At 46.0% G+C, this 12165-nt stretch overlaps 1 protein-coding gene across 2 annotated transcripts in view; it reads left to right on the top strand.

The window, feature by feature from the left end:
• LOC126471429 (uncharacterized) overlaps positions 1–12165 on the top strand; it is a 649788-nt gene that overhangs the window by 52725 nt on the left and 584898 nt on the right. For both annotated transcript variants that reach the window (XR_007586305.1, XM_050099588.1), the window contains exon 2: positions 3303–3490. Coding sequence is in view for 1 of the 2 variants with exons in the window: in XM_050099588.1 (XP_049955545.1) it covers positions 3303–3490 (188 nt within the window). In the remaining variant the exon portion in view is untranslated. The remainder of the gene's footprint in view (positions 1–3302; positions 3491–12165) is intronic.

Raw genomic sequence — 12165 nt, 5'->3', positions numbered from 1 at the left:
AAGGGGAACATTGGGAAAGCCTCTAGACAGGTGCATCAGATTACCAGATGAATAGCATCCATTAGCCACTCTCAGCTAAACAGGATAGCTTTTCGAATGATTAATAAAGGAGATGGGAACGCCGTCAGCAGGTCAGGCGGTGTCGGAGGGCAGAGCGGCCGTCCCCCTGCTCCCCTTCCTGTGATAAAATTGCAAATTACCAACTTTCGCATTTTTTTTCCTTTCATGTACTGTGAAACCTTGCCACTTGCGAAATTTCATGATTCTAGGTCGACGGGAGGTACTCTATAGCTATTGATGAGAGTTTGCGAGTATCAAAATATGTGACATAAATGGCCGTATCTTTTCACTGCATTAACGTAGAAGCTAAAACTTTTGATATTCCCGAGGGATCATAGACCATAGTATGTAAAATAAAGTTCAACTTCATACGTTTGGTCGTTCCTTAGAAAAAGGTGTCTGAACAGTCAAACGGTCAGGCAGACAGACAATAAAGTGGTCCATAAGAAGTAAGTGAACAGTGTATTATTTCAAAAGTAATCGCTGTAGCTGTTAATACATTTATCCCACTGTGTCGACAGGACTGCCAATGCCTTTATGGAAAAATGTTTGCGGTTGAAAAGCAAACTATTACTGTATCCAGGCGTGCATCCCTTAGTGCAGAGAAAATCGTCGGCCTTGAAACTCTTTCTCCAGGATTGCAAAAATAAGGGAATCGGATGGGGAGAGACAGGGACTGTGTGGAGGATATAGAAGAGCCTCCCAGTAAACCTGGGTGGGAATACATGGTTGGTTGTTACGACTACGCTGCAGAAGTTTCGCTGGGAAGTCCTTAGACATCCTCCACACAGTCCACGCGATTTCCATATTTTTGGAGCCCTGAAGAAAGACATTCGTGGCCGCCGAATTGCTTTGGGCGAAGAAATGGACGCCGGGGTACAATTATGGTTCCGTAGGCGACCTCAAACGTTTTTCCGTGAAGGCACTGACCTTCTTGCCTCACAGTAGGATAAATGTATCAACAGTTACGGCGATTACTTTCGAAATAATGAACAGTTTACTTACTTTTTTCCTTCTCTTTCATTCTCATTTGACTGCCCCTTATACGAGGCCATGCTGCAAAGTAATCTCACTGATTTTTTAATGCGAAAACTCTTAAAGATTTTTGAATAAAACAAACGTTATTAACATCATAAACCTTCATTCTTCGTGTCCACATATTTATTTCTCAACATAGTCACCCTGGCGATGAACACATTTCTCCCAGCGAGTGAACAGTCACAGCGCAAATTTTGACCGCTTGGATGGAGCCACAACCTCACCTTTGCTTACACCACTTCGTCACTATGAAAGTGAAGTCCTCGAAGGTGTTCGTTACGTTTTGGAAACAGATGAAAATCGAATGGAGTCGTGTTGGGATTGTATGAAGAATGACCGATGACGTCGCACTGCTGCGGATGTTGCAGTGCTCACGTGTGGTCTTGCGTTGTCGTGCTGAAGGTGAGGGTGTACCATGTTTGGACGAACTCTTCGAATTCGAAACTCGATTACAACAAGCTGTTTCTTACGCGCAGATACAGGGTAATTATTATTGAACTGTATGAAGTAAAATTGTGATAACTTCTGAACGGTTTGCGTTAGGACATACAAAATGCACGGGTGCCGCGGGGCCTGATGGGAATTAGTATGCGCAAGTGCACGCCCCTTATTGTTGAGGCCCACTTTCATTTGGATGGGTTCGTCGATAAGCAAAACTGGCGCATTTGGGGGCCCTGGAATCCGCATTTCGCAATCGAGAAGTCTCTTCACCCTTAATGGGTGACTGTGTGGTGTGCAATGTCCAGTCACGGAATAATCGGTGCGATATTCGTTGATGGCACGGTAACTACCGAACGGTACGTGAGGGTTTTGGAAGATGATTTCATCCCCATTATCCAAAGTGACCCTGATTTCGACAAGATGTGGTTGATGCAAGACGGAGCTCGATCCCATCGAAGCAGGAGAGTGTTTTATGTCCTGGAGAAGCACTTTGGGGACCGTATTCTGGCTCTGGGGTACCCAGAGGTCACTGGCACGGGCTTCGATTGGCCGCCATATTCTCCGAATCTGAACACATGCGACTCCTTTTTGTGGGGCTATATTATATGTTGTGTCCTGCCCACTCGTCTAATGTAAGGTGCCTAGGAAACCTGCAATCTCGGATCGCTAACTAACAATTCGAGCAACTCGTATTAATGAATTTTTATTACAAAAGGAAATGATTACAATACTTTCTGTCATACAGAAGTGCCGAAAGCAATGGGAGGCAGACAAATAAGAAGACTCTTCAGTATATACAATTCGTAATACATGCGAAACAACATAGTTCCTCAATCACTGCTGTTGCGTTCATAGAACGGCTCGTCTTCAACTGGTCCGCGGCCAGGCTTCTGTCCTCTTAGTGTAGACGGCGCTGCTGTCTCGTTGTCTTCCTAGAGAAGGGTCGGTCAGCGTACTATTGGCTGACGTCGTCTCACAGCCCTCTCTGTTCTAACGTTCTCGCTCGTCGTGCCGGCGCTTCACTTTACGCCGGAACATGAAAGACAAGGTGTACAGCAATAACCCCAAAACCACTGGTGAGCAGAAAAGAGCCATTCAGCAGGTCATCGGCAGCATCGATGTTCCGAAATTTCGTACATGCAGAATTTCGCTATTCGTCTGCACCTCATCATCGCCAATGATGGCAAGCATATTGAGCATGTCATAACCTAAATCCTAATACCTGTGGTGACATTTACATGTTGAATGAAGTGTATGCACATAACTAATTTGCGTTTTCTTTGATATAGTTCAATAATTGTCACCCTGTAGTTACGTTATGTTACACCCCACAGTTCGGAGCGCTCTAGTGGCAGAGGCCTGAAAATACGTAGACATGAAGAATAAATATGTAGAATGTTACTAACTTTTGTTTTATTTAAAAAGCTTTAAGAATTTTGTCATCCTCGTATTATCTGCAGGTACACTTTTACATTGACATTTGCGACTAAATAATTATAGAGCACCGCCGCGCGGGATTAGCCGAGCGGTCCTAGGCGCTGCAGTCATAGACTGTGCGGCTGGTCCCGGTGGAGGTTCTAGTCCTCACTCGGGCGCGGGTGTGTGTGTTTGTCCGTAGGATAATTTAGTTTAAGTAGTGGGTAAGCTTAGGGACTGATGAAATTAGTAGTTAAGTCCCATAAGATTTCACACACATTTGAAGATTTTTTTTAATTATAGAGCACAAATGTGATAAAGTTATAAGCAAATATTTCTTTGCACAGCTTTGCTCTGGACGCTGCTCACTGCAACTGCTCCCACACGTGGCCTCTTCCTCGAGAATGAAGCTTACACATATCAGTATAAGGCTGTTGTCCAGACCAGCGTCAATAAGCCAACACACAGTGCCTCATCTTGGGATCTGAACTGCGATCTCGACGTTCAGTCTAATGGAACTGAAGCATTGTTACAGGTAAATAATTATTTACCTTCTACAGTAAAACAATAATATGATTTTAAGAATTGTACTTGTCTTTAGTCATAGCTGGTAACTGTACAAAATTTCAGCGTTATGAAATGTAACAACTATGAAGTGATTTTGCTGCTAAATGTCCTACACTAATTTTGTTAGATAAACTGAAGAAGATACTTGAAAATTATCAGGTGCGGTTCCTTACAGGAAGATAAATTGTTGTTGTTGTCTCCAGTCCAACCACTGGATTGATGCAGCTCACAAAGCTAATCTGTCCCGTACAATTCTCTTCATCTCTGGTAGCTGCATGCACGTGATGCTGCTTGCTGTAGCGAAACCTCCTTCTACAATTTTCACCCCACAAACTTCCCTCGATAGCCAAGTCGACTATTCCTTCCAGAATATAAATCTTCACTCTGCAGTGGAGTGTGCACTGATATGAAACTGCCAGGACGTTGAGTGTCGATCCGGCACACACTTTTAATCTGCCCCGAAGTTTCATATCAGTGCACGCTCCACTGCAGAGAGAAATTTCATTCTGGAAACATCCCCCAGGCTGCGGCTAAGCCATGTATCCACTCTATCCTTTCTTCCGGAAGTGCTACTCCTGCAAGTTTCGTAGGAGAACTTCTGTGAAGTTTGCATTGTAGGAGACGAGGTACGGTACTGGACGAATTAAGGTGTGAGGAGAGGCCGTAACTCGTTCTTGGGTTGCTCAGTCGGTAGAACACTGGACAGCGAAAGATGAAGGTTCCAAGTTCGAGTCTCGGTCCGGCTCGCAGTTTTAAAGTTTCATATCAACGCACACTCTGCTGCTGAGTAAAAATTTCATTCTACAAACATCCCCCAGTTTGTGGCTATGCCCAGGAGTGCTTCTGTGAAGCTCGGAGACGAGGTACTGACGGAAGTAAAGCTATGAGAACGGCCCCTGAGTCGTGCATGGGTAGCTCAGTCGGTAGATACTTGCCCAAGAAAGGCAAAGGTCCTGAGTTCGAGTCTCCGACTTGCAAACAGTTTTAAAGTTTCTTATCAGCGCAGACTAAGGTGCAGAGTGAAAATTTCATTCTGCAAACATCCTGCAGGCTGTGGCTAAACCGTGTCTGTGTAATGACCTTTCTTGCAGGAGTCCTAGTCCTGCAAGTTTCACAGGAGAACTTGTGTGAAGTTTCGAAGGTAGGAGACGAGGCAGTAACGGAACTATAGCTGTGAGGGCTGGGCGTGAGTAGCTCAGGGAGCGCGGTCTGCAGGGCAGCAGTGCGGGCCGCGCTTCGCCGTCCACGCCGCTGCGCGCGCCGAATGCTCCTTTACTTCCACGTCTTCGCGCTTCTCAGTCGAACAAATTATAATGGCCAATTCTTGTACGAATAGCACTCTCAAGTTGACCTTTTCAAATGAATACGCACGACCCAAAGCACTGACAGTCGAAAGCTTCCTACGCGAAAATAGAAGATCCCCATGACGACACCTATCGATCATTAGTTGCGTCGTTTATGTTAAGATAACTCTCGACGCTGCCTGCAACAAGATTATTCGACGGAAGAGACGTGCACTAAAATTTCGACACTCCGATGGCAACGTCCGGCCTGTGGATGTGGACCACCAAGGACTTGGCCTTCGAACGATCCGTGTATTCCAACTGCCTTTCGAGGTGAATGAAGATGAAGTCATCGCGGCGCTAAGCCCGCACAAAAAAGTCCGCAGTCATGTAGCTGAGACAAGGGCACAGTTCACGACGTATCCGGTGCTTAATGGTGTGAAACAAGTCCGAGTAGATCTTAAACGGCACGTCCCATCTTACATTTCTGTAGGCGGCTGCCGTGCAGTGGTAATTTACAACGGACAACCTCGAACATGTTTCGATTGTGGCACAGAAGGGCACGTCCGTAATGAATGCCTGCAACCCCGCATCACACAACTACGAAATGACGATACGAATACCGACTTAACTGCACCCGTCCTTCCAGTCACCTATGCGGCGACACTGCACGTCCAGCCCTCTCAAAACGCAGTTCGTGAGTGTCTCTCAGGACCGATACACCTAGACGTGTCACAGCAGCTTGCCACCGGCAGTGCCACCCGCAAACAACGGAACACACCCACGCTAGAATCTCAAGGATACCAGCGAGAGTCTTATGGAGACTGAAGACCGCATCATAGCACCTGCGGCTTTTGCACCGGAACGACGTGAATCTCTTCCTTCCTCAGACACTGCTACACATTGCTGGAAGCAAAAGTCGCCAAAACGACGAAAAAAACGCCGCAAGATATCAGAATCGGCCACTGAACCACCTCCGCAGGACAAACAGGTGGCTCATAAATCTGAAGGCATACACTACAGCTCTTTTTCCGCTCGCTGCCATAGAGACACGTCCTCCACAAGACGGTGAGCCGTCAAACAGAGATCGTGAGTAAGACCTGCGCCTAGAAGCCACGGAACATAGCACGCCCGTCGTCGCCGAAGCAATTGAGCCGACTCGGCCAGCACTGCCACCTCCCAATAATATTGAAACTGACGGACCGTTTTGTGGGCGGATGACGGGGATTTACCACCTCCACCCAATGCGGAAATGAGATCTGTTGCTCCGTTAAACCGACACTAAAAATAGGAGTGTTTCTACGACGACTCCTGAGACCACTATGGACTTCCACAATCCACCACGGCAATCTTCACCAGCTACGAGCGTATCAACAGCATGGCTCCCACACCAATACCTACCACCAACACCACTAACATCGGCTTCCACGTTAAACTTCAACTGCTCCGCGACACGCAAAGAGCAGCGGACATCGACATCGGCCTACTACAAGAACTGAGGACAGCAACTTGGTCCAGGTCTTATGGGTACGAGACGTATGCCGCCCTGAAGGCTATGCAACACATATGTGCAGCCATCCTCATCCGAGAAGGGATTGCAGTTTCTGATGTCGCGTATCTTTCAGCGGCTGCGAGGGGTGGCCATAACAGTTGAGAGAATCAGAATCATAAATCTCAACTCCCGCATCAAGGCAGATAAACGGAGGGATCGCTCCTACGCAGAAGACATCACGCCTTTGTTCCTTGGCAGATGCAATCACCTCATCGTGGCTAGAGATTTCAAATGTGTTCTCGAGCATATAGACCGATATCCACATTTCACCACATTTACAGAACTTTGCGCTTTCGTCTAATCGACACTTGGAGAATGGTACACGGCGACTGCCCACAGCATACGCACATGTCCTTAGGTTAGTTAGGTTTAAGTAGTTCTAATTTCTAGGGAACTGATGACCTCAGATGTTTAGTCCCATAGTGCTCAGAGCCATTTGAACCATTTTTGAGCAGGCCCTTGGAAACTCAATTTCACGCTACTGTGGGACCCTGAATGTCGACAACAGGTCGCTGGCACATGGCACACTTGTCTTAAACGCATCATGCGTTACGAGATCACACTGCAGTGGTGGTTACGGAGTGCCAAACCGGCCATCCGAAGCACCTTGACGCACTATGACAGATCCAAAGCCAGGTGGAATCACCACACAACAGATTTCTACTGTAGCACTCTACACGTGCTCATGGACCGTCCCCAGTGCGTGGACTGACTAAAAGAAGCTCAGCGCACCAAGGCAAAAATTTTAACCCTGACCAGGTACCGTCTGGAAGGAGCCATTGTACGAGCACGCTGCTGAGACGGGATTAACGATGAAGAACCTTCTATGCATCATACTGTTCAAAATGTATGCCAAGACCAACAGGCCCTAATGTCAACTTTAGACCTACCTGATGGACGACGCCTTGCACTACAGACTTCCCTACCAAGAAGTACCGGCCAGTGCAGAGGCTGTTTCTGAGGTTGCCCAGAAGAACTATTGTACACTGGACACCGTGGCAGCAACTGCCTCATTGCGGAAGTAAGCACCGATGATGTCCTTGACCAAATGATCACTGAACTGGTCTCCCGGTCTGGATGGTTTACTGCTCGAATTTTACAGAACCTTCCAAGATTTGATGTTGCCACGATGGACAGACATGTACTGGGAACTTTTGTCTGGCGCGGTACTGCGGCCACCAACATTCGTGGAAGGCTTACTCATACCAGTCCCGAAACCTGCAGGAGGAACACGACCCGATAGATATTGGCCGATTACGTTACTCAATTCCGATTTCAAGATTTTCACACGCCTTCTAACTGTGCGACTCAAATATGTATTACGAGAAATTATTTCCCACGAACAAACATCCTGGGATGGTGAAAATAATAGACAGATTGCCCTCAACGAATACCGATATGTGATCGCTGTGGTAACACACTTGCGACTACCAGTCGCTTTAATCTCCATCGACTTCAATCAACCATTTGGTTGTGTCAATCGTGCGTTCCTCAATGCAGTGATGGACCGGATGGCGATTCCCCTGACGTTCACACAGGTGATTATGTGGCTCCTTTGAGGGGCAACGTCCACGCTTCTCGTCAACGGCAGGCTTGCAGAACCCATACGAATCGAACGCTCAGTATGGCACGGTTGCCCACTGTCGACGGTGCTTTATGCCACTGGGAAGGAACCACTCATCTGCGGATTGCGGCGACAGTTGACGGGTATTCCACTCTGGGAGCACGTGTTCCGCCACCGAGCCTAGACCCTTATTGCACGTTCAGCGGCCGACGTACAAGCTATGATGCAATGCATTAGCCGTTACAGTGAAACACCTTCCGTTGTCTCGGATTAGTGTACACGCGAGACATTCGTCGCACCTCGGCGATCACTTTTCGGGCGCTACTGCAACACTGCTCCGATCGTATCCACCCCGAAACCACCTCGAAGCACGTCTCCCCCTTGTTTCATGGCCTACAGTTTGGAAAGCGATCCATCAACCGTACCACACCACTGACACCACCGCGACGTGGTACCTTCTCGTCAACGGCAAATATACTGCAAGACAGAAACTGCATTGCTTCGCGCTGGTGGACTCACCCCTGTGCCTCAAGTACAATGTCGAAGATACAGATTTACACCATTTTAACTGTGGGGCAGCAGCAGCAGCAGTCTGGAGCCTTGTACAGAAGATTGTGGCTTTCTATCTTTGAGTACCCCGACGTCACGTCTCTTCGACCATGCTGATATATCCCCACTCGACCTACTTTTCATAGCCTAAGTTGCACGTCGTCACATGGATCAGTGGCATGGCCATCAACCACCTCTTCTGGGACGACATCCACCGGACTTCTGGACACGTCTTCAAGTACACCCACCACACCTTTCGCTGACATCGAAACTGTCGGGCACTTCCGCGAACTGTTTACAGAGTATTTTCGCCAAACCGCCAGTCAAGACTGGACGATCCCACGCTACCCTTCCAATGATAGAATTGACGTTGTTCTGACGACGCGACAAAGTGGAGCATGGAAAAAAAAGAGAAGATAGTGATGTTGGTGAAGTTGAGAAAGTATACTTGTTTACGTTAAAAAACAAAAAAAAGTGATATTGAGAAAGCATACTTATTTACGTTAAGAAAACAAAAGTAAGTAGTGTTGAGAAAGTATACTTATTTACATTTTCAAGAAATATTGTTTATTTTTGAAGAACGTCGTCTTTTACTTTCAAACAATAGAGATTTTTATTTGGTTTCTCATTACCTGCAACATTTTGCTCATATAGTAGGCGTTTATTAAAAAAGAAGTTAGCAAAGCTCTTCCATACGAAAGGCAGTGTTCTCAAGTTCGAGTCTCGTTCCGACACACAATTTTAATCTAATAGGAAGTTTCAAGTATTCCTTGATATCTGAGAGTGAATTGTACCACCCGATCATTATTTTTAGTCAAGTTGCCCCATTATGGTCTTATCTCCCCAATTCAGTTCGGTACGCCTCCGTTAACTATTCGTTCTACCCATCTAATCCTCAATATTCTTCTGCAGAATCACATTTAGAAAGATTCCATTCTAGAAAGTTTCCATTCTCTCTTTGTTTACACAGCTTATCGTCCACTTTTCACTATCAAATAAGATTATAATCCAAAGAAACACTTTCAGAAGAGACTTCGTGTTGTACAAGTACACTCTCTAGCGCAATGGTGGGCTCTTTACTTTTCTCCGGCAGGCGGCCGAGTGGATACTATAACACATAAAATATTAGTTCTCTATATTATAATATAGATAAGAAGAATTATTTAACTTTTGTACAATACATTCCCACAAGAATGTCATGAATATTTACAACTGTCTCTGAACATTAACGCATCACATGATATGGGCAAAACAGAAGTCTCTCAATCAGCGTACATTTAACAGTAACTTTCACTTAGAGTTCTGCCTAATACGATTACCACACAGCTGGCCTACCAGAAGACAATGACGTCGTCTTAGTCGATGGTTGCAGACAGAGCTGAGTGGTACTGTGCTCGGCCATATGTAGAAGAACAGCAACGTAGTGAAACGTTTCTGGGCGTGGCTACGCTCGAGTCACTCATTTGTTGATGCAGCTCGCAGCGACTGTCTTCTGTTGTGGCTGTCTTACGACGTAACAACATTGCTCTGCTGGAGCTATTTCGGTATTTTTTTTTTTTTTGTTTTCTGCTTTATTTGGCGCTAAATAAAATATTTATGTGTAAATAAGATAACAAATATTTCAGTTTCGTACCTTGTATTACATTTTGTTGTGTGAGTTATATGTGACCCACATGGCTCCTGAGGAAGTGCATCAGGGGTGACATTTACTATGTCGCTAATAATTAGCGGTTGGTACTCCTGCGAGTCTTTCATTCCATAATAGAATTTGTGTACAGTCACATTGTAGCTATCCTTCGTTGTTGCCACAGTCTTCATTTCGTATTGTTGGCGTTGTAATCTTCTGATAGTGAAGAGCAAGAAAATATCACGCGTAAGTTATGAAGATGAACAAAAGCATTTGCAGAAGCTTTTGGACGAAGCGATGGACGCGAGTGACGAATCTAATGCGTCATTATTTATGTTAACTCGGATGAATTTTTACCAGGTGAGTCTGCAAGTGAAACTGAAAGTGAACACGGGAGCAGACAGGCTTAGGTACGCAATGTGCTATGAAAGAATTAAGTGTGAACGTGAACAACAGTTAGATAAAAAAACTGCATGTAAATGTAATAATTGTGACTCGTATTTTCGTGCAGAATGGTTTTACACAAAGCACAGCTCATACAGGTATTAGAGGTACAAAACGTCGTTATCGAGTAATATTTTTAGTTTAATTTTCTTTACAACGTCAGCAAGAGAACGTAAATAGAAATTGTACTGTTAAGTAATTTATATTGTACTGTGTAACTGATACAATCTAAGGAAAATGAAAAACAACGTGCAACGAAGGATTTATCCGAATGGGAAGGAAACCGGTATATGTGATGTACATGTACACACAAACATCTGATTACAATTTGAGAATAAGTGGATGATTTACTGAAGAGGTAGAACTTCACAAATTGAGCAATTTAATAAATCACTGGTCCATCTCTGATCCTTATGTAAGCAGGTATTCGGGTGGCATTTATCGACAGAGTAGTTGGCTGTACTCCTTAGTGATATTGTGGCAAGTTTCTGCCCAAATGACGCGTTGGGTCGTCAAAATCTCGAGCTAGTTGGAGAGCCCTGTGCATAATGCTTGAGACGTTCTCAACTGGGGAGAGATTCGAGTACATTACTGGCCAAGGTCGGGTTTGGAAAGCACGAAGACAAGCAGTAGAAACTCTCATTGTGTGCGGGAGGGCATTATCTTGCGAAAATGTAAGCCTAGGGCGGCTTGCCGTGAAGGGCAACCAAATTGGGAGTAGAATATCGTCGACGTACGGCTGTGCTGTAAGGGTGTCACAGATGACAACCAAAGTAGTCCTAGTGCAAAATGAAATGGCTCCCCACACCGTCGCTCCTGGTGGGCGTATGACAGGAAGCCACAGCCATGTAGTTATCCCGCCACCCTCCCACGCGTCTTCACTGTCCTTGGGGCTCCGTTCAAAGCGGAACTCACCACTGAAGACAATTCTACTGCAGCCAATGAGATTCTATCCTGAATGTGCCCGACACCACTGTAAATGGGTTTGTCGGTATACAGAGGTCAATGATAGTCGGCGCAACGAGTGCAGTGAGCTCACGCCTCTTTTTGCGAGTCACCTGTGATCGGTCCTCGTGATCACTGAAACACCAGTTGCACGTCGGATCAGTGATAGAGATGAATCAGGGGCTCTGAGTGCCTCTCTGGCCGTTACTCCGTCCTCACGTTCTGTCGTCTCTCTGGGTCAACCGCTTCCTTCTTCACGCTGTGATTGGCCACGGTTCACCCATTCGAACAGTGGCATTACTCCTATTCAAATGTCGAGCTATTTGCCGATTACTCCAACAGGCTTCTTTGGGCCCAATTACACGTCCTCTCTCAAATGCTGGCATCTGCGTATGTTGTTCACTTGGGCTGACTGCGAGGCATAGTTACTGTCCAACAAAGTGCACAGAACGAAATTCGTACAGACTTTATGCCCTGGTATCGACATGTCTCCTGCTTACTATCCTTGTCAGCTGCACTGTGACATTGCGCTGCTGCATCACACATTCATCCATCGGCCGCCCAAGTTTACAGTTCTGCATTTCGATTGGTTGATTGATTTGTGGGAGGGGACCAAACAGAGAGGTCATCAGTCCCGTCGGTTTAGGGAAGGATGGGGAAGGAAGTCAGCCGTGCGCTT

The sequence above is a fragment of the Schistocerca serialis genome, chromosome 3 (genome assembly GCF_023864345.2).
Source record: "Schistocerca serialis cubense isolate TAMUIC-IGC-003099 chromosome 3, iqSchSeri2.2, whole genome shotgun sequence".
NCBI lineage: Eukaryota > Metazoa > Arthropoda > Insecta > Orthoptera > Acrididae > Schistocerca > Schistocerca serialis.
The sequence above is the reverse complement of the archived record's forward strand: the minus strand, read 5'-3'. Positions and strand labels throughout refer to the sequence as shown.